Below are 27,612 nucleotides of genomic sequence, written 5' to 3'. Positions count from 1 at the left end.
CAGTAGAGCCTGTGGAACTTGTTCCTTTTAGTTGAGTATGTTAAAATGAAGTCGGGGGAGGGAGCCTAAGTTCAAAATTTCGAATTGTTTTGGCAAGACCAACTCCTTTTCATACTAACCACGAGGCCACAAAGCTTCATTGTTGTCCAGTTAAATGAATGCATGGCTTTCATTTGGAAAAAAAGAAAAAGAAAAAAAAACCTTCTAGAAATTCCAGTTTCAGGAAAACAATTGGTTGTGGCAAATGTCAGATGAATTTGCTCACCAAATAATATTGTCAGCTGTTTTATGCCCACTGGCTTTCATAGCCCATCTTTTTCAGCCTGCGGCATAAAACTGAGAAACTGGTTGGCTTTAGTTAAAATATATATACTTCTGCTCACATATACCCCATCTGTGCCCTCTTACCCTTCTGTTCACCATTCAAGACATAGCTTAACAGGGCATCTCAAACATACTTAAAGTTCACCTCTAACATTAGTCATTGAGGTGAGCTATCTGCTCAAATGTATTGCTCTAACTTCAAATTATTGGTACTTTGAACTAAGTATGGCCTGGCAGTTGGGATTCCTTAAGAGATGGTTCAGTTGAGTTTTCAATGGTTTTAAAATATTCTAGATACTCTCTGCTTCTGCCTGCTTTGGCCGCAGTCAGCCAGGGAATGCTTTGTACAAGATCCAAAAGAGTGTTTCTAAGTGTTCAAAAAAGGATTAATTATGAAAGCAAACTCTAAAAGTATACGCAGGGTTGATCTCAGTTATTTTGAATTAAGTCTCAAAGCCACAATGATAAAAATAAAATACCTTGCCTGATTTCTATTTAGATCTGATCTGCCTGTCACCAGAAACTCATCCATATAGGGGATTAACTGTTCACATGCTCTTTCAAAATCCAAGTGCTGTGTGTGGAGTAATGGAAAATGATTAATTTGTTTTGTCATTCTCTTTGAGAACACAAGACATCTCTTAAAAAGAAAATAACCCTTTATTTTGAGAACAGAGAAGATTAATTATATTCACCTCACCAGTGTGCTTTTAAGTAAATTAGCCTGGACCCTACCTCAACCAGAACAATTATCTTTCCTTATCAGTGATCCACGTCAGGACCCTCTGTTCCCTGTTAAATACAGAAGAGGCAAATGTGATTGCCTGCTTTAGCGTGTCTTGAGGCCTTGGGAGGAAGGCTTTGCAGTATTCAGGGAAATGATTAGCATTTCTCGGTATCTGCCCTGTGTCAGGTTGTACCCTTCCCAGCCTGGTGTGGCTAAGCCCTTGCCGGGCTCACCCACAGGAAGCAGGGTGCTCTCCACACCACAGGCTTCCTGCTTCAGCTTATTAGGTCCACAAAAAGATCTTACTCTCATCTTCCTGTCTCTTAACTCTGTCTGTACCTTTTTTTTTTTTAATTTTTTTATTTTAACGTTTATTTATTTTTGAGACAGAGAGAGACAGAGCACGAACGGGGGAGGGGCAGAGAGAGAGGGAGACACAGAATCGGAAGCAGGCTACAGGCTCCAAGCCATCAGCCCAGAGCCCGACACAGGGCTCGAACTCACGGACCGCGAGATCGTGACCTGAGCTGAAGTCAGACGCTTAACCGACTGAGCCACCCAGGCACCCCTGTCTATATCTTTTAACTCAACTTTATGGTACCTCATTTTTCTCCCAGTTCTATTTCTTGTTACTGTTTCTTTAATTTTGAGTCTATCTAGAAATATTCTCTACCCCTCAGAAACAGTCAGTCATTAAATTCTACCTTTACAAAGTATTTTTCTTTCCACAACATTTCTGAGTTCTAACTGTGCCTTTATTAGTCTTTGGGTTGAGAAGGGTTTTTTTCAGAAAACTGAAATATATTGTGTGTGATACTAAGTACTCAGCACTAGAAATATAACGAAAAATACACTCCTGCTTTTAAGGTATTTGCTGTCTACTAAAGGAGACAAGCAAACACACAGGAAATGATTAGACACATGACAGGAGACATGTGTGCATTGGAAGCACTGAGTATGGGTGCCTAACCCAGACTTTAGGGGAGCCTTTCACGAAATGATAACTAGTATTACCATTGGAACAACACCTAGTGTTTACTGAGTGCTTACTAGTATCCCACCCTGCTCTAGGCACTTTCCATGTGCTAATGTATTTGGTCCTTAACTATAATTCTACACATTCCTGTTTATAATTGAGGAAACTGAGTGCCAATGCAGAGGAATCTGGGAACTTCCCTAGGGAAACATAGCCAGTAGGTGACTAAATCAGGATTTCATCTCAGGCAGACTGGCTCAAGAGCTCCTTCTCTGAACTGCCACATTAGAGAAGGTAGTGACCAAGCCAAGTCTTGCAGGAGAATCAGTGAGCTAATTTAAGCAGTGTGTAGAGAACATTCAGACAGATGGGCTTCATGTGCAAAGTCATGATGGCACAGAAGCTTTGTGGAGAGAAAAAGTATGGAGTAACATTCATGTAATAGAACCAGAAGCTAATTAGAAATATTTAGATGAAGGGAAATTATAAGGACAGTTACAAAGTGAAAAAAGATGAAAGCCATTCTTTGCCTACTTTTGGAAGTATCTGTTCTAAAAAATACAAAATGATAAATATTTGGAATTTTTTGATGGGGCAAACAACTAAAAAGATAAAAATGCCCATCTTCCTGTTTTTCTTCTGCAATCATTAGTTTGGCTTTCTACTGTAAAAAAGTAAAGGTATTTCTACCCCACACATGTTCTTGGGTAGTTCTTGAGAGTTAATATTAACTCCTAAAATCCCATATGTGATTTTCTCCTTATTTTACTTTCTCTTTATAAAACGATTTTTCATATTCGTTCCAACCTTTTAAGCTTAAAAATCAGGTCCCAACCTACTGTGGAAAGAAGTTAAAGCTTAAACAGCTAAAGCTATAGCCAGAAGGTCTCTCAGAGATTTTTATATCCTACTTTCCCATTTTCCTGATTGGGAAACTGAAGCCCATGGGATGAATGATTTTCCTGGATCATGCAACTGGTTATGGCAAAGCTGGGATAGAACCTTGTACCTCCTGTTTTCTAATCAGTGACCTTTGCCACTGTATCTTGCTGCTTGCTGTCTGACCTCAGACAGAAAACTACCACAATAAAAATGTTATCAGATTAATCTATATAACCTATCATCGTTATTAGAGATGATTAGAGATTATTAGAGATGTTAATGGTTAGACATCGTTATTATTACAGTCAGAAAGTATATTTTCGAGATGTTAGAGTATTTTGGGTAAATCAAGAACTTTTTGTATGACACCAGTCACTTTCCAGGGATATGGTGTATTCTCTCAGTAAATTTCTCATGGCGCTCCACCCAGGTGGTGTCCATGAGTTGGGTCTCAGAGTTTCTGCTGCTCAGCAGGACTCCAGCCTGGGAGTGAGATAGATGCCTGTCTCACCTTCTCACAGTGCCCCTGTAATCCATGGATTCCACATGGGGTGAGGGATGAGCAATCTGCAAACATCAGAGGGAACTTTGGGCTGTAAATAAGAGCACATTGCTCCTCTGCTCAAAGTCCTCAGAAGACCTTCGACCTCATTCAGAATTGAATATAAATACTGTGGCCAAAAATGCCCTCTGAGATCTTGCCCCCAAGGCATCTTTGGCCTCGTCTTATTGTGTGCTCCCTCAGCTCACCTAACGCCTCACCAGTATAGAGGAGGCATTCACTAAATGTTTGCAGATTGAATAAATGAATGAGAACCTTTCCATCACTGAATAAGATTCATTAGTTCATTCAAGAAGTAGTTATTGAATACCACCTCTATGGAAGCACTGGGTGAAGTGCCAGGAGGTACCGTGGTGAGTGAAGACTGATATGCCCTACCTTTGTGATGATTATTGCCTGATGTCAACATAACCATTAATCAAATAATCCCACAAATAAATATTCTGATAAGTGTTGCAGAGGAAAGGCTCAGGGTGCAATGGAGAGCTTGTGTGATGAGATCAGTAAAGGCAGGGAAGCCTTCCCTAAGGAAGTGCTAAAAAATAATAAAATTTAGCCAGTTTACTTAAGATTTGTACATTTCATTAGATGTAAATTTTACATCAAACAAAAATCCAAATGGAGCTAAGGATATATGCATGCTGAAGTCTTTAGGGGAAAGTGTAGTGATGTATATGATTTATTTTGTAAGGCATCCAAAACATAAATTGGGTTAGTGGATGCACATAAGGTTAGATAGATGGATTAGTATGTAATAAAGCAAATAAAATGTAAACAGTAGAATCTAGGTGGTGAGTATATATGGGTGATCTCTGTAAATTTCTTTCAGATTTCCAGTATGCTTGAAAATGCTCATGATGTTGGGGGGGGAGGCAGGGGGAATTTTAACCAGATAAGGAGACGGGGAGGGAACATTCTCCACCAAGGGCACAGTATGTACATAAGTAATTTATGTGCCATTACACTTCTATTACTTTTGTGTTTTGGATAATGTCTCTACGTAGAACAGCAAATGTATTTCTAAATACTGGATATAGTTTTAATTAAGTTTGCCTTGTTTCTCCTTTCTACTCTAATTTTCATTAGTTGTAATTTTAGACTGTCATTGACCTCCTCTTCTGCATTTGAGAATTACCAGAATGGACAGTGCCTCACAGAATTGGCCTTTTTAAAATACCTGCTGTTTGGAAAGTATTTGGCAACTTTCAACGTGCTTTCACATTTACTTTCTTACTTGATAATCACAGCTGCCCTGTGGGTGTGGCATAAGAAAGACCAGCAGTACTTATACCCATTTTGCAAAAAGGCAAGGGAAATATTCCCCAAACCACAAAATACAAGTAACATTGCTGGAACTATGCCTATCCAGAAATCAGGTGTGCTGACTCCTGGTTCACCACTGTTCTTCATCTGCCAGCATGGAACACACGTGTGGGACCAGTAAATCAGAAGTATGGTTTCCTTCCCTGCCACCTTAGCAGAAATGGCTAAACTCCACCCCTTCCGGGAAGTCTTAAATTCCTTTGCCTTGGGAATTCAATTTATTTTCAGTTTTAAGAAATAGTGTGATTTCACAGGAATTAGATTGTGGATCTCAAGACCCCCCTGCTTGTAAACCTGTTGTAAGGACATAGAACACTAGTTTGTCTTCATATGTTATTTTTCCCTTATATCAAGAAGTGGCAAGAAAAATATGTAAAGGCAATTTCAGGAATCTCAAGGGGAAGAGAGATGTTTGTTTACTTCTTCTGTCTTCCCTTCTCCTCAGTGCATTCTTGGTTGGTTTTGTTTTTGTTTTTGTTTTTGTTTTCTCAAATTAAAAAGTGAATTATTTTTTCATTTCTTTTTATTTTTCAAGTTTTTACTTAAACTCCAGTTAACATACAGTGTAATATCACTCTTGTTATTATTGAAAAAACTCTCCCAATTAAGCAAAAAATAAGATCATGGGTTGACTATAACATATAGTTATATGGTCAGTTCTGTCTTAAAATAACAAAGCAGTAATCTATTATGGCAGATCCAGTTTCTTATAGTTCTTTGCTTAAAAAAATTATTGTGAATGAGAATTGGAAAAGATCTAGAAAGCCTTCTTTATTCAAGTTTTCCAGTGAAATTAGGCTACCTGTTCTCAAATTTTATAAATTTGAGCTTTTTAAAGGAGATCTACTTTTGACTAGAATGGTGTTAAATGAAGACAAATAGGATTTGTCCTTGACAAAAATTCTTCTGGATTTTAGCTTAAATGTAGTCCCTAATGTCATATTGCCACGTGAACCAGTGTTTTTATTTAACAAACCTTGTTTACCCTCTTACCCCAAGATACACATAAACACTTCTATCTAAGTGGGTGTCTGATTTTTAGAACTCTCCTTAAAGTACACAATCTGGAAATAGAGGACTCTTCTGATATTCGAGAAATCCATGCAACTTTGAGCGCTGGGGCCCCTTGAAGGCTGTACGTCAACAAAATGACTTTGCTGGCCTATTCTCTGCTCCTGTTCCGTTTGGTTTCAAGGAGTGCCTGATACGGTTTGAATGAAAAGAAGGCCCTGTGAAGCCAATACAGCTGTGCTGGATAGAGTCTCCACAAGTAAAAAGGCAGACAGTCTATCCTTTTTACGATTTCACCCTTCCTCCCCTTGAAATTTGTTTACTCAGGTCCTCTTACCACCTTTCAGCCATTTGTCAAGAAAGTTGTGCAGTGGATCTCTTTCCAAATGAAATAGAATTGCATTTTTGAACCCAAATAAACTGCTTCATAACCTTGTTTATTTAACATCTGTATAGTGCCAAAAATGCACACACTTATTTTTAAAATAAAAATATAGCATCTCCTTTATTTATCATCTAAACCTCAAAACATATGATTTCAGTAGCACCCTAAGAAAATGGTAGTTGTTTTATGCTAAGAAAAAAATAAATACATGGTGCATTTTTACAAAGTATATTTACTAAAATATACCCATGGTTAAATCTGTTTCTTTAAGCTTTCTCTACAGGAGACAGGAAACTAACAACTGCAGTGAAGCCCCTTTCTAATTCCTAATTGCTGCTACTTATGTTGTCATAGTACACTATTCAATTTCCCTGTAGTTGGAAACAAAGGAACAACTAAAGAAAAATACACTATAGACCAGTACAAACCGCTCAGCTACATGGCGGTTTGAAGATTTGGAATAGGAAAATCTCCCGCATATTCTTCGCCCTTTTCAACAGATTAATATCTAAACCTACCTGTAGGTGCACAGGCCACAGAGCCTAATGGACAAGATTTCTGAATTTCACTATTGTTTCTACCATTTGATCTTGCCTTAGTCTAGACAAGAGAAACAGCAAACTTTTGCTGCTGAGTTTTTAATAAAGAAGCCAAGATTCAGTGGGTTGATCAGAGAGTGGTGACGCTGCCTTTGTCTTTATTCAGCCAACATTCATCAAAGCACCTCCCCTGGCCAGATTGTGCGCTATGCTGCTGCTCCATGTTATGAAAAAAGAAAAGGGTGTGTTAGTGTCATAAAACTTAATCTCATACCTAGCTTCCTCTAACCAACAGAAAGAATATCCTCACCCCTTTTGTGCTTGTATATTTGGATGCGTGGTCTTGGGCACAGACTTCGGCCCTGGCTAGATGAAATTCTTCCTGTATTCATCTTGAAACTTCTTTTCCATAAATAAGCCCATCAGAGACATAGCTCCAATATTCTAGTACTAAAAGCTGATAGCTAGAGAGGGAGTAGGAATTTACGTAAAATAGTGTTACAGATTCTGGTGATTTACCATGAACATATTTATGTAAGAACTTTGCTGGGGTGCCCGGTGGTTCAGTCGGTTGAGTGCCTGCTCAGCTCGGATCGTGACTTCGTGTTTCATGAGATCAAGCCCTGCCTAGGGCTCTGCACTGACATGGCAGAACTTTCTCCCTCTCTTTCTACCCCTCCCCCACTGCACATGTACTCTCTCTCTTTATCAAAATAAATAAACTTTAAAAATAAAAACAAGAACACTGCCATATCTGCACTCTGATTGCTTGGATGCGCATCCCAGTTTTTCCACAACATGACTGTGAGGAGGTTATTCACGCTTTGGTTCTCAGTTACCTTATCTGTATAATGGGAATAGCAATAGTGACTACATCATACCATGGGGTGAGGGCTAAGAAGTATTTGAAATTGAGTTACATTTTTATGGTCCAGTCTTTCATTATGCCACTAAATGGAATTAAGAATAATTGATCATTTGCTTTGCCACCACTCTTAGCTCAGTGGAAGTTCAGCTCTTTAGCTTCTGAGATAAACCAAGCATTATACACAATGTATTGGTCCTTTATGAAATGGACTCTTAATTGTGAATTTTTCTTTGTTTTCAATTTTGATATGAAATTTAATATCTACTGACATTTTCAAAAGAGAAACAGTGTTTAAATCCTTTTGTGAATGTCCCATTTAGTTCTAGAAAATCAATAAGAAAATTAAAGACAGGGTAAACACCTGTCATTTGCTGGTGCCATTTCTGAATGAACTGGAGAAACTATTCCCTTCATTCTAACAGTGGAGACTTGTCTGTGCCCTTTAAAGCATTAGATAGTGTAAGGCAGAAAATAATGAACCAACTTAAAAAATAAAAAGTTTCCCTGACTCTGCACGAGTTGCCCTAGAAACTAACATCTTTATGGATCTTTGTGGCATCTAAAAACCAACAAGTTCCTTATTTAGACTATTCATTTCTTAATGGTCCCCTTTTTCTAGCACCGCTAGCTTTTGGGGAAAAGTGAACTTGAAGTGACATGTAATGTGAGCGGACTCTAATCATAATGCCTAAGACAGTCTCACATTATTAAAAAAGAAAAAAAGTTTGTGAATATGCATACTCTTAAGTCTGTATGCCAGAGTGATGGTTTTAAGCATGCTCACATGTATACAGAGAGAGACATCGACAGAAAATAAATATATTCTCCCCAAATATCACTTACTGATGAAATTATGAGACCTGAGATACCTACAGGCCTGGACTCATTGTCTTCATTATTTCCTATTGTACCATTGCAGATGCCTTAAAAATCTCAGCATCTATATATATAATTTCTTTAAAATAAATTCAGTCCACTTTTCTTTGTATAATTGTTACATCTTTTGCATGTGCAAATTTCTCCCCCCAGTGAGTTAAAAGCTCTTAAAGAACAGGACCTGTGCCATCTATGTCTGGTGGATCTTTCTGTGATACCTAGATACACATCTGATGTTACCCGATTGACGAGACTATAAGGATGAAGGGAAAGGCTTGTGTATCAGAAACAATTTCTGATACTGAGGAAGATGCTAAGATACTTAGAAACAACACATGAAAGGAATATAAGTAAGCCACAACTAAAATAAGATGACGAGAAAGCTTAAAGACCTTAATGGAGATGTGGGGGGTGGAGGAGGAGAGTAGAAAAATAACTGTACTTAAGGTAGAAGCCAGTGATTTTTTAAGGTTCAAATATATACATACATATGTATATATACATATGTATGTATATATTTGCCATTTTGAATATGCATCCAAAAACTATCAGTCAAAATAAACTAGTATGTGAAAATATGAAAGAAAAAAAAATTTTCACACAGCCACCTGGTTGATTGAAAATTTGAAGCAAAAATATTTGCATAACATGCTGAATTTTACAGTAGGGAAAGAAATCATTTGCTTATTTTAAGAACAAAATGAGTTTACCATACTTCTCCCTGGTTCAGAGGGTCACTTCTAAATGAGAAGATTTATGGGATTAAAAAAAAAAAAAAGGGAAATAAAGTTTCCAAACTACAAGGCTATTAGAATCATTGTTTATGAAGAAGATTTTATTTGACACACAAAAAAATTTTGCTTTGAAATCACCATGGCATTGATTTGTATTTTATTGTTAAAGGGCCAATATAATTCTTGGGGGAATTTTACTATTGAAATGAATATAACACATATGGTGGCTAAAATTACTTGCTCTCCTAAACCTACATGTTGGGGCCTATATTAAGAAACATGTCATTTTGATGAATCTTTCCTACATATGAAAAACAAATGAAGCCATTTAAAATGCATGGGCCTTTAAGTGAACACATGTGGAAAAGAAAAAACTAACAAGCATATAAATGTTAAGCAGAAGGAAGAAAATACTAAATCCTTTAAATGGAACTGGAAAAGAAGATTTTTACGAACTTGAAGAAACAGCGCATATGACTTCCAGTTTCAAAATGGTAATGTGAGGGTGTTTCTGCTCTTCTCTCAAAAATCACACTTGAGAAATAAGAATATAAAGAGAGAGAAACACCGATTTATGCATTGACAGCTAAAAGACAGGTAGAACTCCCAAGATGGAGAACACGGAAGGGAAAATGGTAAAATGACTCAAAACAGAGAAGTTAAAACCCAAGTGCCTATCAAGGGGATACCGATGGAAAGCAAATATCATTCACCCTGAAGAATTTGAGATGCTTTTGAATTGGATGTACTGTTTTCTACAGAAGGAGAAGGTGGAAGTGAGTATATCAAAAGTGTCTGCAAGGAAGAGTTAGACTCTCAACTCTGTCTCCATCCCTACCCCAACACAAACCTTGCAGAGCTGTACGCATATGTTCTGGAGAAGCTCTGTACTGGAAGTGAAGGCAGGCAACAGCATTGGGATGAGATAGAGGATTTGAAATAGAAGATTAAGTGTAAGTGGGTATACCAAATGATGATAACACCAGTTCCTAACCCTGTCTAGTTCCAGGGAAACTGAACTTCTGAGAGAAAAAAAAAAAAAAAAAAAACCTAATAAAAATTGGGCCCCCCCCCCCCCAAAAAAAAAAAAACAAAAACAAAAAAAAAAATTGACCACTTGATTAGCGTACATTTTAATTATGTAATTCTCAGGCATTATTTTCAATAATTAAGGCAACTGTGCTATGTAATCATTAACAAATCCTGAAATCTCATGACTTAACACAATAGAGGTTGATGTGTCACTCATGTGAAATCCAATATGGCTGGCAGCTCTCCTGTCTTGTGGCTATGTCATCTGAAGCTTGTGGCCTCCAAGTTCCTCATGACCAGGGCTGGGATGGGACACATAGGCTCTTAACTGACTCAGCTCATAAGTGAGACATGTCACTTGTACTCATGTTAGGTTGTTCAGAACCATTCACCTGGGAGATGTAAGGGAGCAGCACATAGAATATTGGGTGGCCAATAACTTTTCAACAACTCTTTGCAAACTTACGTTCAGGTTCTTGCAAGGCATTGCACTTTCTTCCCATGCATCAGCCATGGGACTTGTGGTTTATTTCATTGAATAATTGCAACTCATTTTAAATCTAAAAGCTAATATCTATTGACTGAGGATACAGAGATATGCTGTCCCTGTGACAAGGCTAAGAATGCAGAAATGCATATGATACAGTCTCTGGTCTCAAGGTTATTCTGCCACTTCTTAGTTTATATTGGTTTTGAAAGAATTTTCAGATCATTCCCTCTTAATGTTTATATTGGTGGGTGTAAATCAGTGACCACCTAATCAAAGACTAAGTTTTTGATTTATAATCAACAGGATTTTGTGTCCCTGTGGCAATTTTTTAATTTCAGGTGCTTCTCCAAAGTTTTATGACAACCTCCTCTTCCTTTTGAACTAAAATAATTGTTGAGAACTCTTTTCTTCTTTGTAATGGCAACATGTGAGGATCTCTAATATGCTCCATAGAGAGGTAACTGCAAATTCATCTATCCCTCAATATTATTTGGTGCTTTATTTCTGATGTTCACTGAAGCAGGTTTGTAAATTAATATTAATATGAAATACTCTATAGAAAGTTTCATAGCATGTCAGTTGAAAATAATTATCCAGGAAGAGTTTTTATGTGAGTCAGTTTTGCAAATGCATCTCATATACTTCGTGAAAGGAAATAATTCTTCTGAATTAAAAAGATACAGTTATCTTAGAAATACTATTATATCTGTTCTTATTTGACTAAATCTATAGCTTGAACTGCTTCTACCCTGGGTACAAGTGGTTTTTAGTACTTGGATTCTGAGAGTATTGATCAATTTTTTATAATGTTTGGTTTCCTTATGTTTTCTTTTTCAGAGTACCCGAGTGGCCTTGGACCATCTGGAGTCTGTGCCTGAGAAACTGAGCTTACTAGAAGATTTCAAAGACTTCAGAGTGAGAAAGAGTTGGCTTGTCTCTTTCAGTATTCTTATCTGACTGAGAACATTTGACATCTTCCTGATGTGCAAAGAAAGTTGTAGGGAGGGAGGAAAGACCAAAAAACATAGGGGATTTTTAATACTCCATCTTATCAGACTTTATTGATATTTGTTAAATCAAGATTGAAAATACTGGAACTTACATATTAGAGGAAAAATAGAGACTTTTACCCTCACACTAGAAACTCATTTGGCCTCCCAAAGCTTTAACTTTAATTTAGAAAAACCTAAGATTCAAAAGGGGTTACATATTACACTGAAGATAGCTTTTTAAATTTATTACTGTTTTAATTTACATTCAAGTTAGCATATAGTGCAACAATGATTTCAGGAGTAGATTCCTTGATGCCCCTTACCCATTTAGCCCATCCTCCCTCCCACAACCCCTCCAGTAACCCTCTGTTTGTTCTCCATGTTTAAGAGTCTCATAATGTTTTCTCCCCCTCCCTGTTTTTATATTATTTTTGCTTCCCTTCCCTTGTGTTCATCTATTCTGTGTCTTAAAGTCCTCGTATGAGAAAGAGATATTTGTCTTTCTCTGACTAATTTCACTTAGCATAATACCCTCTAGTTCCATCCACGTAGTTGTAAATGACAAGATTTCATTCTTTTTTGATTGCTGAGTAATACTGCTAGACAGCTGTTTTGATAAGCAATTTCACCTTATGAACTATCTTCTTTTTTTTTTAATTACAGATTTTCAGAGTACTGTTTGTTTTAGAGACATGAAGGTACACAGGTTATTTCCATACTATGATAGTTGAATTCAGATCCACAGTTTTAGATTTTACATCTCATGCTATTTGTTAATAGAACTCTACAAATCATTCCATATCTAGGAGATTAATTACATGTGTGGATTTACCTATTGTAACTTTTAAAGTTTTCATAGAGGAGAGATGCAAAACAACTATCCCTGCCAGCAGTCCTGCCAAACAAGGTTCAGGCCAGAGAATATCCCTTTTGGGATGAATACACAATGGACAGTTTTAGCAATTTATAATTTTCTGGCCCCATATGGCTGAAGTTAACAATGGTGAGAGTTCTCTTTGAAAACCATGAACCTCTTATTTCACACTGGCTTTAAAATATAATATGTTATATTTAGGTTTTGTTTGTATCTAACATATTATTTGAGAATCTAGTGAGTAGGAAATATAGCCTGATCATGCCATATTGATTACTGGAGGCACTGATACGATGTGGCTCTCAAGGTCTGCACTATCTTAACATCAATTCACTTAGCATATTTTGGTAGTTCAGCAACTAAACATAATTGAAAGGAATCCAGGGTTGAGCTGACATATCCAGAAATCTAGACTATAACAAATAGAACAAATCCAAGTGTTTCTAGTACATTTTGCTAAAGTTTCAATTCTTTCTCATGATTTAATTATGTATTTGCATTTTTTTAATGCTTGTTTATTCTTTTTTTTTTTTTTTACATTTACTTATTTTTGAGAGACAGAGTGAGACAGAGTGCGAGCAGATGAAGGGCAGAGAGAGGAGGAGACACAGAATCCAAAGCAGCCTCAGAGCAAGCGTTCACCACAGAGCCTGATGTGGGGCCCGAGCCCACAAAACGTGAGATCATGACCTGAGCCGAAGTCAGACATCCAACCAACTGAGCTACCCACGTGCCCCATTATTCTTTAGAGAGAGACAGACAGACAGAGACAGAGACAGAGTGGGAGCAGGGGAGGGGCAGAGAGAGAAGGAGACACACAATCCGAGGCAGGCTCCAGGCTCTGAACTGTCAGCATGGAGGCCAACGGCCCAACGCAGGGCTCGAACTCCCCAACTGTGAGATCATGACCTGAGCCGAAGTCAGATGCTTACCTGACTGAGCCACCCAGGCGCCCCCCATGTATTTGCATTCTAAATCCCTGTCAAAGGATTATGAAACTAGTATCCAAGAAGATGTGATTTCCACTCACCCTAATATTACCCAATGTGGAGAGTAGGCAATATGTTACACCCATATATATCCTTTCTGCTTTTTTCTCTGTAGCTAACAGAAGTCATCTAAGGGAAGGAAGGGCAGAAAACAGGTGGCGTTTGTCACTGAGAAACCGATGTCATCTTATACCAGCATAAAAATATAATTTAGCCTCTAGTGACAGCTCACCTTTTCTCCAGGTTCTACACTGAACAGGATATTCATAAGTACAATTTAAAAGTTTAGTACTGTTGGGGCACCTGGGTGGCTCAGTCAGTTAAGCCTCTGACTCTTGATTTCAGCTCAGGTCATGATTTCGTGGTACGTGAGTTTGAGCCCCATGTTGGGCTCTGGGCTGACAGCGCAGAGCCTGCTTGGGATTTTGTCTCTCTCTCTCTGTCTCTCTCTCTCTCTCCCTCTCTCTCTCTCTCTCTCTCCAAATAAATAAATAAACTTAGAAAGAAAAAAGTTCAATACTATTACCAAAAGGTTTTATTATGATTTTTTATCGTATGGGCTAGTGATTATCTCCAACTCTAGCTTATATATACACACACATATGAAGATGCCTATATAGTGAAACTTTGGGGGAGAATATTTTCCAAAGTTAATAATTGTACTTTCCAATATTAGTCATTAAAATTGAAACCTTTAGCTTGAAATGGAAAGGAGTTCATTTAGCAAGTATTCTGCACTACTGTGCAGCAGGCAGTAGCTAAGTTCTAACCCTGTATTACTTAAAAAAAAAAAAAAAAAATCCTCAGACATGCTACTCATGGGCACTATCTTCCCCCAAGTTACAGCTGAAGAAACTGAAGCTTGGAGTATGTAAATTAGTTGGAACTGGGACCTAGTTCCATGTATTAACTACAAAACCCATTTTCTTTGCCCTACTGCCTCTAGCTTGAAACCCACTCTCTATTTACTCTAAAGTCATCTCTACGATTAAAAAGAGCTTATTTAGTCAACCTAATGATTTTTAATTCTAAAAATCAGGATACTGTCACCAAGAGCCCAAAGATGTAAACTCTGATCCAAGCTCATGTACCAGGCAAAATTACTTAATATCTTACTTATATCCTCATCCCTAAAATGAAGGGCTTATATACAATATTATCTGCATGGTTCCTACTCACACTGGCCTCACTAGCATATATATGAAGATGTATTTCACATGTATATTTCTTGTTAATACTACAGTCTATTAGGGGTGCCTGGGTGGCTCAGTCAGTCAGTTAAGCGTCTGACTTCGGCTCAGGTCATGATCTCACAGCTTGTGAGTTCGAGCCCCATGTTGAGCTCTGTGCTGTACGGCTCAGATCCTGGAGCCTGCTTCATTTCTGTGTCTCCCTCTCTCTCTGTCCCTACCCTGCTTGTGCTGTCTCTCATAAATGAATAAATGTTAAAAAAAATTTTTTTAAATAATAAATTAAAAAAATGCTACAGTCTATGACTCTAGGCAAATATAAGCTATAGCAAATACATATTTCATCCTATTTAGATAGCCTTGGCTTTTTTCTTTAAACATGTCATAGTGTCTCTCATTTTTTTTTTAACTTATTTTGGAAGAAGTGGCTCAACTCTACAATTCCACATTTAAACTTTACATATTTGGTATGGTAGGAAGGAAACAGCATTGGGCTTGAAGCCCAATCTGTCACAAATTGCCTAGTCTTGGGCAAATCATTCTTAACTTCCCTGGGCTATAGCTTTTTATATATAAAAATGAGAACTTTGGGATTCTAATACCCCTTCCAGCTTGAACACTCAATAAGTTCCTTGGGACTATTTGGGGAATGAGATCCCATAGATAATTTTTCTTACATATGCAAATCAGTTGCCCTCATTTTATTCTAATTTTTCCCCTAATTCATAATGGAAACGTCTAAGTAACTGGGTATCGTGACTGCTGTGTTCCATTCTCTCCCCCCGAAAAATGGAGGAAGGGAAGAAGGGAAGGAGAGAGGGGGGAAGAAGAATGAATGACCCCAAAACTCTTCTTAACTTCTTTATTACCTGAATCTTTTTATTCTTTTGAGGGCAGATGAAATACCCTTCAGTTTCAAAGTCAACGTGATATGCTGGTTAAAAGGTAAAATATTATTTAAGAATTAGTGATGAACGAGGACTCTACTCTCAAAGGTAATATTGTTTTTTAACATAGAATATTTTGATGTCAGATACTACTCTGAGAGATAGTACACAACATTCAAAAGTGTGTCGTTAATGACCATCTTTGGACAACTCACTGCTACTTAAACCTTTTTCCCTTCAACTAAAGGATGTCGATCGTTTCAGACTGGCATAGGACTAGTATAAAAAGGACACAAATACCAATGTGGGACCCTGTTTTTATTTTTAAGGTAGCATCCAGAGACCGTTTTCTTCTTCCTCCTTGGCAACCTGTAATTCCTCTGTATTTCCCTAACCACCTCTAATTATCAATACTTTCTTATGCGCAATTCAAGTACTGATTTTCTTCTCACCTCCTGGTTTTGACATTGCTGTTTTTTATTTTTTTGTTTTTCAGGATTCCTGCAGTTTATCTGAGAGAATTGATGGGAGATATTCTAAATACAGAGTTCACAAAGAATCTCTTCAGCAGCGCCGAGATGACACCAAGTACGGAGTCAAAAACTCCAAAGTAATGTCTTTTGTATCCATTTTCAGTCTTTGAGCGTTACCCATGTTTATGGCTATAACCTGCTAGGCTACCCCTGTAGGGTTCATGTAAGGGTACTTGTAAAAGAAAAGATATTACTCTTCAGTTTTGTGGGAGTAGAGAATAAAAATCCAAAGATTTTGCCTGTAAATTTGCACATGGGAACTATCTTTAATTTTATGCCATTGTTGCTTACTATGTTGTCTCTTGGCTTTGATGTTGTTTAGGAAATTTGTGTGGAAGGAAACCCCTGGTCTCTAGGTTGGCCAGAGACTTGACATAGGTAGTTGCCCTCCTCTGTGTGTAAATCCAGCCACTGTCAGTGCTGAAGTCTCCAGAAGGTCCAGTAACACATAGTACTTTGTAAACTACAGTCTTGGCATTTATAGTCCTTTTTTCCCTGAGGATATGAACTCCATTCATCTACTTCAGCATATGGATCACTGGTGTGGAATCAACACAGGAGCCTGGGAACATTTGACCATATTGACAAAAAAGTCTGCCCTTCCCTGGAGTCTCCCCAAAATCCATCTGGGGTGTGGGTGATTTTAAACCCATTTGATCCTGAACAGTTTTTAGCTTAGAGCAGGGTTTCTCAACCTTGGCATTAACATTTGGGCTAGATAGGTCTTTGTTATGGAGCCTGTCCTACGTGTTATAGGACATCTAGCGGCATCCCTAGATTCTACTCACCAGATGCCAGTAGCATCTTCCATCACAAGTTATGGCATCAAAATGTGTCTCCAGACACTGCCCAGCATCCCTAGTTTGTCCCCCATTCAGAACACTGACTTAGAGAGAATCCATCTATATTCAAATGTATACTCCCAAGTCAATTTAGAAAAAAAAAAAAAAAAAGGCAAAGGTTCTTCTGTCTTTTTTATATTCTCACAGACCTCAGTATGTATGCATATTCATTATACTGTATATATTCACTTATTACAGCCAAACATAATTATTTCTAAGAAGCTTCTTCCCTCTTCTGAATGTAATTGGATAGAATGCTCAGTGGATATAAAGGCAGTGTTCATTTTCATAAGCCCTTCCCTAGCATGCTTAAAATGAGCTCTCCACTTGTACCATCCCAAATAAAAACAACACACTTATGCCACATTATTGATGCTCTCATTGTGAAAAGGGCATCCTGTAACTCTGTGCCCTTTTCCCTTTGTTTTTTGTCATTTGGTATTGATGATAACAGTGACCTTGTTGTCTCTTATAGCATATCCTCGTTTCACTAAATCAGCTCCCAGCATCCCCAACAGGTCCCATATACTCAAGCATTTCTCCACCACCTATAGGGTCTGCTCCTAACCTTCAACAGAAGCACAAGAGTTAGGCAGCAGTAGCTAATAGTAATAACTACTCATTGTTGAGCCAACCACATAAGTTGCTCTTTTTGTAGGTGTCACAGGCTTTATATAAGCATTCTCTCATTTAATCCTCCCAGCGACAGGTTGGCACCATTAGTTTTCCTCTTCCACCATTGAAGATTATAGAGCAATTAAATGGTTGCACCAGAGTTAAAACCTAAATCTGCCTGACTTCAGTAATCTATGTCCTAAGCTATCATAGTGTATATTTGGACCTCATATACCTTCATGTTTCTAGCACCAAATATAGAACTATATTTTTAATATGTGAAAGTCAGTTGTCTCCAAAAATACACACACAGTACATGTCTCTTAGTTCAACAGAGGTCTAGATGCAAATGAAACATTTAAAGCATTATTTCCCACTACGGTTAGATTTGGTATCAGGTGAATCAGTACCGTCTCATGACACCCAGATTGCTTTACATCATTGTAATTTCCATAACAGCATATGGCAAAGCTATGAATGGGTAACATGCTCGGCAAGTAATCTTGTTGGAGTTCTCTTTAAAAATTATATTTGCAGCGGAAGAGGAAATCGGGCCTGGTTTGTAAGTGAGGCCACCACTTAGCAAAATGAGAAAAAGTTGAAAATGTCGCAAATATGTAGTTCAAGTATAAGAAAAGGGCACAAAGCACATTTTATGATGACATTGTTCCACATTCATATTACTTAAACATTTTAAAACATTGATCCTTTTCAGTAATGAATATGTACACTATCACCATTTATAACAGATGTCTGGCCTGAAATAATGCAGTCATCTAACTCAACACTCATGAGAATATATTTTTGTAGTCATTGGAGCAGAAAATGTGGGAGCACATTTTCGCCAGTTGTGGATACCAACAATGATTTGCTCATGTGCTTTTTGTGAAAATAATTCATTGAAAAAGTTTCAAAAGAAGCATGAGCTCCGATGGGCAGTGAGACAGTGGTTAATCATTTCTTGGCTTCAGGGATAATCAAAAAAGCTACCTCTGGTTAATTATTGACATCCTAAAGAATATGCCTCAAGTAAGAGGCATTGGTACTCTATCAAGAGAGAAGGTGTCCTAGTTTTATTTGACATTATTTCTGCAGCTATTAACTTCCCACGTATTTTGCTAGGAGAGTTCAAAGAAAAGGCACATTGCAGCAACTTGAATTTGTTGGTTCTACTGACAACTGCGGTTCTGGGAAATCACTTGCTGTAGGATTCAGTTTAATTCTACAAACATACTGTGCAGCTACCACACTGCAAAGCCCTGTACTACGTACCTGTTAGAGGTGAGGATGCGGGATGTAAAAAGATGCAGAAGGCATGGTCTTTACAGAGGGAATAGTTACCTCTCTGTCTTAATCCTAATAGATGATTCTTGCATAATTGTGTTAGAGCAGGAATCAGCAGACTACCTCCAGTGGGGCAAATCTTGCCTGCCAGCTGCTTTTACAAATAAAATTTTATTGAAATACAGCCTCACTCATTTATTCACATATTGTCTGTGGCTGCTTTCACACTCAGCAGCAGATTTGAGTAGGTGCAACAGAGACTAAATGGCTCAAAAGGCCTATATTTGCTATCTGACCCTCTAAAGAAAAAGTTTGCCAAGCCCTGGTCTAAAGAAAGGGGAAATGGCCAATCTAGTCTTTCTTCCTTTACGCATATGTGTAATATTTCCTCTTCTTTATTTACCAGTCAAATAAGTACTTCCCAGGCTCTTTGGAAATTCATAATACTTATCCATGCATTCAACAAATATGTACTGAGTGTAAGTTATGTGCCACAAACTTACTAGGTGCATCGACTCACATCAGTGAACAAAAGAGACGAAGCTCCCTGCCTTTTTGGAGCTTCCATTTCTTAACTGTAGGATATACGTGTTTGGTGTTGCTTAATTATAACATTCAACAAACATTTGGGTCTCTACTATATACAAGCACTCTGCTAGGTAGGGGCTAGAGGCAATGACATGATAAAGAAAAGTCATTACCAACCTTCAGGAATTCAAAGCCTTCACACAAACTGTAGTGCAAAAGACAAAAGGATAACTACTGTAACGGAAGCCTCAATACATTGCAGCTGGTGTTCAGAGAAAAGAAAGATGCTTCAGAGGCTTTTGAAAAGAGGTTTGTAATGACAAGGCACAGGGAAGAGTATTGTGCACATTTGTTTGGAACAGGATCACTATTAGCATTACAGTTGTAGAACCCTGACTGCATTACTGTTGACCGAAAGTTATCTGTTGGGATAACAGAACCATATTGGCAACTGACTTCTCTCATTTTATTGCTGTTGTAAGAAGGCGGTGAGACATCCAGCACAACCCCCCTGCTGGTGGAGAGTAGGGTTAGTGGGAAGCATAGGAGGCAGGTTCCCTTTCAGCCAGGGCTACCGTGATCTCCTGCTGTTTACTTCCATGGCAACCAGATGGGTGAGATAGGTGATGGGGATTAAGGAGTGGCCTTGACATGATGAGCACCGGGTGATGTATGGATGTGTTGATTCCCCATATTGTACACCTGAAACTAATCCTACATTGTGTATTAACTAGAATTTAAATAAAAAGAAAAAAAATCCAATTTCTAGAAACCTTTCGAGATCCAGCAGGACCAACATCCACAGTTTCTGAGAGCATAACATAGTTTTGTATGAAGCTGACCAGGTTTACTGGACAAAGCCTGATCTAAAAGTTGATGTTTGGAATTCAAAGCTGAGTCTGACACAACATTTTCTCTCCATGTGTAGACACCAGAAGCATTTCATGGCCTCTCTTTCATCTGATTGGGTTTCTGTAGGACATACAGCCTTCCTTGCTGCCTCAGCTGTTTCAAATAGAACAGAATGTTCAAAAGTCAACATAGCAGTCCTAATCTGAATTCACAGAGGAGCGTGGTTTTGTCCAAGAAATCCCCATTTGCTTCCCGCCCTTTTTGCTCTTCACTTATGCTAAATACATAGTTTTAATTAGCAGTGGGTTTTATAGTAAAATCACAGAAGGCATGTTTTGTTCCCTTCCTTCCTCCTCCTGAAAGAAAAATCATGATTTTCAGGTTCTAGTTGAAGACTTTAGTACATAACGTCTTTTAAAAGAAGCAGATGTTTTACAGGATAAGATGAGGTAGGTGAGGAAGTGTTGACAATGGCTTTCAGCACAGTTTATAGAGGCAGAGTTTGCCAAAGCCCTTTGTTGTATTTGTTCAATGCAAGCATGCGTATGATATAAGTATATGCTTTTCTCCTGGAAGCTGTTTCTCCCTCCTTGAATCTCTTATGATTTGTTTATACTTTGCTCATAGCAATTAATGGCTGTTAGCTCTTTGTCTCTCAGGTCAGCTATTTCTGTACATATCTTAAATCTTCTACAACAGTAGCTGCTAAAACGTGCTATGCACAATCCTGGTACAATTCAAGATTATAGGTGATTTTTATTTAATAACCATTAAAATACATCACTAGTGTATTATTATTCAAGTAATTTTACAGATGTTGCTTAGAAACAATAGTATTAGCTGTGGGAGAATTTGAGGAGCTTTAACCCTGTAATAATCCAGGTATCTCATTTATAATCCCTTCTCTCCATGGTTTGGTAAGAAATAATATATAAACTCTATGCAAATATAGCTCCAGGCCTCCCCCATGCTCAACCAATCTCCCATCCTTTAAGCCTCTCCTATATAGAGACTTAGGGTGCAAGACTAATCTTTAACATGAAAGAAAATAGTAAGTATAACTGTAGGAGATTACTGAAATTTTGGAAATGCTTTTGAGGACACTATTTGCTTCATCTTTTGCTCCAATATACAATGTGTATACTATTATACATGTTAAATTGGTGGTTAATTTTTTTCCCTAGCTTCAGCCTTTCTGGAATTCTAACAAAAATTTAAATGCTGTTTTCCCGATAATGCTTAGATGACTCATCTGAAACTTTGTAGGCAATCAAATCATGCTGAAATTTGAAGAGATTTCTATTCTTTTGAAGTGATCAATAGTAACTTGCCAGCCATAATATTTAACTGGTTCATTTCATCTAGCTCTTAAAAGCTAAACAAAAGGTTGCCAAATGAGTTGGGGTTTTTCTTTGTTATAAAATTTGAAAATAGCAATGGGTCAAAGGTGCTTCTTTAGGAATCAACAAGATACTTAGATGAGCACATTAATTTTTTTAACCTACTTGAGCCCCACTCTACCAAACCTAGTTCTCTGTAATAAGCACCATACTTTTACTCTGCCCAATAATTTACTCAACAAGAGCATTAGGAAAGACTGTGGAGAAACTCACCTATGAAGATAACACTTTTAATCATCTTTAATTCAGAATTCTAGATACTAAAAACATAAGGAATACTAATTAAATGTCTTAATAGTTTCAATTAAAAATGTCACAACATACTTATCCAAACAATCGTTTCCTTTACAACAGTCACTTTAAGAGAATAATCACTGATTCCAGTGAGGCACCATTATTAAAACAGCTTTGATTCCTCCCTTTGGTTCATAAGTTGGTGGCACATATTCTTGAGTATCCTTATTTATGGCAAATTTTTATTTATGGCAAAGTTTTAGTTTCTGAAAATGGATTGAAATCATGTGGACCCAAATATGAAGTACATAAAAAAATAAGTACAATCTTTTTCATTAGTGACTCACTAGGAATATTAAATTGTATACAATAAAATATCAATTGAACAAAGATAAACAAATGGCCTGATCTGGCACAGTATTTACATGAGTCTCTTCATCCGTGGATGACTGTGGCTTTAGGTTTATAGTGCTGTTATATAAATTTGAATTTCCTGTGGCAAAGATAGTTTGCATATAGTACTGGTTGTTCAGTGGTTCTGTTCAGATGGATTACAATCATAAAATGTTAGTGCCCAGAGGACTTAGACATGATCTGCTCCATTTGCTCTCATTTGTTAACATGAAGAAACTGAGAGTATGAGAGTGGCAATCTCTTCTTTCCCAGCTTCAACCATGGCAAACTTTAATGTCTGTAGTTTGGCCAAGGAATGAGCCTACCTGACCATTTTTTGAATTCCTTAATGCAAACAGTACTGTGCTAAATTTTGGAATATTGGGATGGGTAGATGGAAGGATAGAGACAATGAAAGCCTTACTCTCATTGAGGTTAAAATTAAAAGCTAGAGTTGTAGCCATGCAGGTTGAGGTATGGAAGGCAGGCTTTAAGTAAACTATCTGCCCAGCCAAACTTCCATATAGGAATAAAATTTACTGAAGAGGTTAAGCTTTTTGGACCACTTACAGAGAATTGGGAATTAGCAGTGGCAAAGAGATGCAGGTACGGTGCATTGTTAGGCAAGAGACAAATTCAGGAAAATATTGCTGCCGCAGATTCAGAAACACGTGTTTTTTTTTTTTTTTTTCCCCTTCTCTCCAGGGGAAGGGTTGGATAAATTAAAATTAAAAAAAAAATTAAATGTATCATCTGTCTTCTAAACTTTGAACTTATAATATTCCTGGGAGAAAAATACTTGGTGGGCGTCATTAAATATTAATCATTAGAGATCAGTTTAGCAAAGAGATTTAGTCAGGTTGGAACCGCTTTTAAGAAACCAATTACAATGTGGGTTATGAAAGAGAAGTGGAAGAAACCCAGGGAAAATATTAGAAAATGCAAGTCCCTTCACCCAGTGGAATTTTTGCAGGGAATTCTGGCTAACTAGCTTGTTGAGACTTAAGACAGCAATAAAAATAGGTCCTTGTACTAAGGATATAAGAATTGGTAAAAAAGCAAGAGCTAGAATTCCTAAAATTGCAAAGAATCTTCCTTTTTAACCAGTATTTCCATTTAAATATTTAAGTATTTGATTGAAAGGTAAGAATTAAAAAAGAAATCTTAGGTTACCTTGTCAAATTTAGTTGTAAAGAAATTCCACAAATTAAATATCAGTATAAAATTGGAGAATATGGAAGGTTTTTGTTTTTTTTTTTTTCATATTCTAGCATGTTGATTGTTCAAAGGGATTGTGAAATATTTTTCTTTGGGGGTGTTCTTTTAGGGTACATTTCATTAGTTATATTTCAAGCTAATGAGGGATTCTGACAGTCTTTTGAAGACCTATAAAATGTTGCAACTTAAAGATGTATTAGAGTTAAGCTTCCTCATTTTCTGTATATGAAAAGGAATGTGAGTGGTTGAAAAAGTCAACAATTTTAAACGGAAAGGGGTATTAGTCATAAATTGTACATACCTATTAACAGGGTGTCAAAATATATGAAGTAAAAATTGATAGAATTACAAGGAAAAAATAGATCCACAATTATAGTAGTTGAAGACTTCAACATCCCTCTCAGTAATTGATAAACCAGTAGGCAGAAAATCAGTAAATATATTGAAAACTTGAGCAACACTATCAGGCTACTAGATTTAACTAACATTTATAGGATGGATACTCCACCTAACAACAGCTAATTACATGTAATTTTCAAGTGCACATCTAGCATTCTCCAAAATCGACTATTCTGAGCAATAAAACAATTCTCAATAAATTTAAAATGATTGGAATTATGTGAAGTATGGTCATCTAACCACAATGGTATGAAGCTAGAAATCAATTACAGGAAGATATCTGGAAAATTCCTAGAGGAAAAATGAACAACATATTTCTAAATAACCATTGGGGGATCAAAAGGAAAATGAGGAAATATTTTAACTCTATAAAAATAAAAGTACAATTTATCAAGATTTGTAGGACTCAGTTAAAATACTGCTTGGAGAGAAAATTATGACATTAAATGTGTATGTTACAAAGAAGAAAAGTCTCAAATCAATAGTCCATGTTTCCACTTTATGAAACTAGAAAACAAATAACAAACCTAAATTAAAAGGAAGGGAATAATAAAGAGCAGAAATCAATGAAATAGCAGAAAAATGAGGGAGGGGCATGAAAATTAAACAGGATTTTTTGAAAAGATCAAAAAATTTTAAAAACCTCTACCCAGCTCAATTAGGAAAAAGAAAAGGCACAAATGCCAATATTAAGACTGAATGAGGGATATTACTAGAACTCCCATAGACACTAAGAGGGCATTTAGGAAATATTAGGAATATTAGCATACTGACAATAAATTTGACGACTTAGATTAAATGGATATTAAAAGGGGCGCCTGGGTGGCTCAGTCGGTTAAGCGTCCGACTTCGGCCCAGGTCCTGATCTCGCAGTCCGTGAGTTCGAGCCCCTGTCGGGCTCTGTGCTGACAGCTCAGAGCCTGGAGCCTGTTTCAGATTCTGTGTCTCCCTCTCTTTTACCCTCCCCCATTCATGCTCTGTCTCCCTCTGTCTCAAAAATAAATAAAGGTTAAAAAAAAAAATTTTTTTTAATAAATAAATAAATGGATATTAAAAAACACCCTTGGGGCGCCTGGGTGGCGCAGTCGGTTAAGCGTCCGACTTCAGCCAGGTCACGATCTCGCGGTCCGTGAGTTCGAGCCCCGCGTCGGGCTCTGGGCTGATGGCTCGGAGCCTGGAGCCTGTTTCCGATTCTGTGTCTCCCTCTCTCTCTGCCCCTCCCCCGTTCATGCTCTGTCTCTCTCTGTCCCAAATATAAATAAACGTTGAAAAAAAAAAAAAAAAAAACACCCTTAAAATGTGTCACCTCATAATTCTACTTCTAGAAATCTATGTTAATAAAGTTAAAATGTGGACCAAGCTTTATTCACCAAGATGTTTATCAAATTATAATAGGAAAAAAAAAAAAAAAAAACAACGGAAATCAGACTCACATTTCCAACAATGGGACATTACTCAAATAGACTATGTTATAACCATAATGATGATAATGACAATGGTAGAAGAAATTCCTGTATCTAATGTTAAACATGAAAAACTAGGAAACAAAATTGTCAACAAATATAGAATCCCAATATAAAAAGGTATTTATAAAGAAGAACCAGAAAACATACCTTTACATTAGGCTAAAAGGCTATTTTTAAATTTATTGCATTATTTTCTTCTCAATTTCTTCTGTATTTTCCAAATTTGCTAAGAATGAAATATGTCAGTGACATATTTTAATTGTCAGATGTCAATTAGCTGGTTTATTTATAATTGAAATGTAAATTATTCTTTTTCTGTAAATAGAAAAAATATAACTCACACTTTGATGCTAGTTGCTTTTGTTTTAGAAATTTAAAACAGTGCCTTTTGGGAAGAATGAAAAGGATTTGAATGTCTTTGGGTGCTTTATCCTTCCTCTGGTAGGCTCATCTTGAGGCTGTCTTTGCACTATGTTTCATTCAGGAAGGCGCCCAAACCTGCAACTCCGCTCCTCTTCTCTCACTTTTTCAGCCCAGGTATCAATGGGCAAAAAGTACATTTGCTTCCCTTATTTTTTCTTTTTCTTATTGGCCCATAATGATCAAAGCCTCTGTTAGTGGGAAGCCATTTATTATGCTTTTCTCCTTCATGCTTTTCATATAGAAGCCATAATTAAATGGAGATTTCTAGCACTGGTTGAGAACGTAACTCTCCTTTTCATTTGTGCATCTTCCAGCTCCACCCAGGCCTTAAGTATTTCATGTCTGAACTGTGATAAGCTAGCTCTGTTGTCCTGTGTCAGCTCATATAAGTAGCTATTGAAATACACTGGGGACACAATGTATATCCTTTTCTTTCCAGAGATCCTATAGTGAATGATTTTTAGTTTTTTATGAAATCCCCATAATTAGTAAAAACCATAAGTCACTTGGTTAAAAAACCTCAGGGCCTTGATCTGAAATAGACCTAAACTTCCTTTTAGTACATGAGGCTAATTATCTTGAATCATCTAAGGATTATGTCCATGCTTTTAGCTCAGAATAAATGGGCCTTTTACGATTCTATATAAAATCGTTTGTTTGGGCTTTTCTTTTGGATTTGCATACATATGTATGTGACAAATAAAATGTTAACATGGTACCTGATACAGAAAATTATAACTAATTCATCAAATAGTCCTGTGGCATGAGGCCCTATTCTGTGGGTCCATGTTTTGAGGGATCTATGTGGACCACCTAGACTCTGGCAGCATTCATGATCCCTTCTTCGCCCTTGATCCCACAGTTATCCTCAATTACAGTGTTTTCACTGGTCTTCCCAATTCAATACTTACGCCATTCCAATCTGTTCTCCACATGGTGACCAGAGTATCTTTGAGAAATATACATCTAAAACCTTTGATTTTAAACCTTTGATTGCCGTGTAATGGTACTTAAGAAAAAGAAATCCCAGATCCAGATCCCACCTCTGGATATCACTGTATTCACTCCCCCCTCCCCCCCCCCCCCCAGTTCATTGTGTGGAAGTCATGGGCCTTCATACAATTCTTCAAACACACTAAACTTTCTCACTTCTGCACCTTCACACAAGGCTGGTACATCAGCCCCAGACCACCATCTCCTGCGCCCCTTCCCTCCCACTTCCTCATCCTCCACTCATAAGTTTCTGCCTGGCCGACTCATACTCAACATTCAAATATTGCTTTAAATATCACCTCCCAAGGAGGCCTCCTCTGGACCTCTAATCTAAATTTAATAATTTCCTGTTCTTCTTACAGTACTCACCATAATTCTTCATTATGTTATATTCTGTGTAGTTTATTTGGCACCTTTCTCTTCTGCAAGCCTGAAGGTTTCATAACTGCATACCTCAATATTTTGTTGCTCTTTGACCAGTGCATACTAAGTACCCAATAAATTATTGTTGCATGAATGAATGAGGGGGGGAAGGAAAAAAGCAAAGTGTCGTGTAAGTGGTTAGAACACATTCAAGAGAAAACAATTGCAATTTCACTATTATAAAAAAATACATTAAAGTATCTGTTTTTAATCTAATTAATAAATTACTTGAAGTTAAAATTCATTCCCATTTTCAGCTAAGATTTGGGTACAAGGACACATTCATACAGTCCATGAGGAGAGGGCCTTATTCTCTATTCACATAGTTTATGTATTAAATATTTGTTG

General features: G+C 37.2%; 1 protein-coding gene and 1 long non-coding RNA gene across 6 annotated transcripts in view; one reads left to right on the top strand and one right to left on the bottom strand.

Annotated features, from left to right (window-relative positions):
* The window catches only part of CEP128 (centrosomal protein 128), a 398,532-nt gene that overhangs the window by 352,942 nt on the left and 17,978 nt on the right, over nt 1-27,612 (top strand). For all 5 annotated transcript variants that reach the window (XM_040477908.1, XM_040477910.1, XM_040477907.1 and 2 more), the window contains 2 exons: nt 11,567-11,644; nt 16,158-16,271. In XM_040477908.1, coding sequence (XP_040333842.1) covers nt 11,567-11,644; nt 16,158-16,271 — 192 coding nt within the window. The remainder of the gene's footprint in view (nt 1-11,566; nt 11,645-16,157; nt 16,272-27,612) is intronic.
* LOC121032134 (uncharacterized) overlaps nt 21,637-27,612 on the bottom strand; it is a 36,879-nt gene continuing 30,903 nt past the window's right edge. The window contains exon 4 of the long non-coding RNA XR_005791096.1: nt 21,637-21,975. This is a non-coding gene — a long non-coding RNA (uncharacterized LOC121032134). The remainder of the gene's footprint in view (nt 21,976-27,612) is intronic.

This window comes from Herpailurus yagouaroundi, unplaced genomic scaffold (assembly GCF_014898765.1).
Source record: "Herpailurus yagouaroundi ecotype Mexico unplaced genomic scaffold, PumYag 141, whole genome shotgun sequence".
Lineage (NCBI taxonomy): Eukaryota > Metazoa > Chordata > Mammalia > Carnivora > Felidae > Herpailurus > Herpailurus yagouaroundi.
The sequence above is the reverse complement of the archived record's forward strand: the minus strand, read 5'-3'. Positions and strand labels throughout refer to the sequence as shown.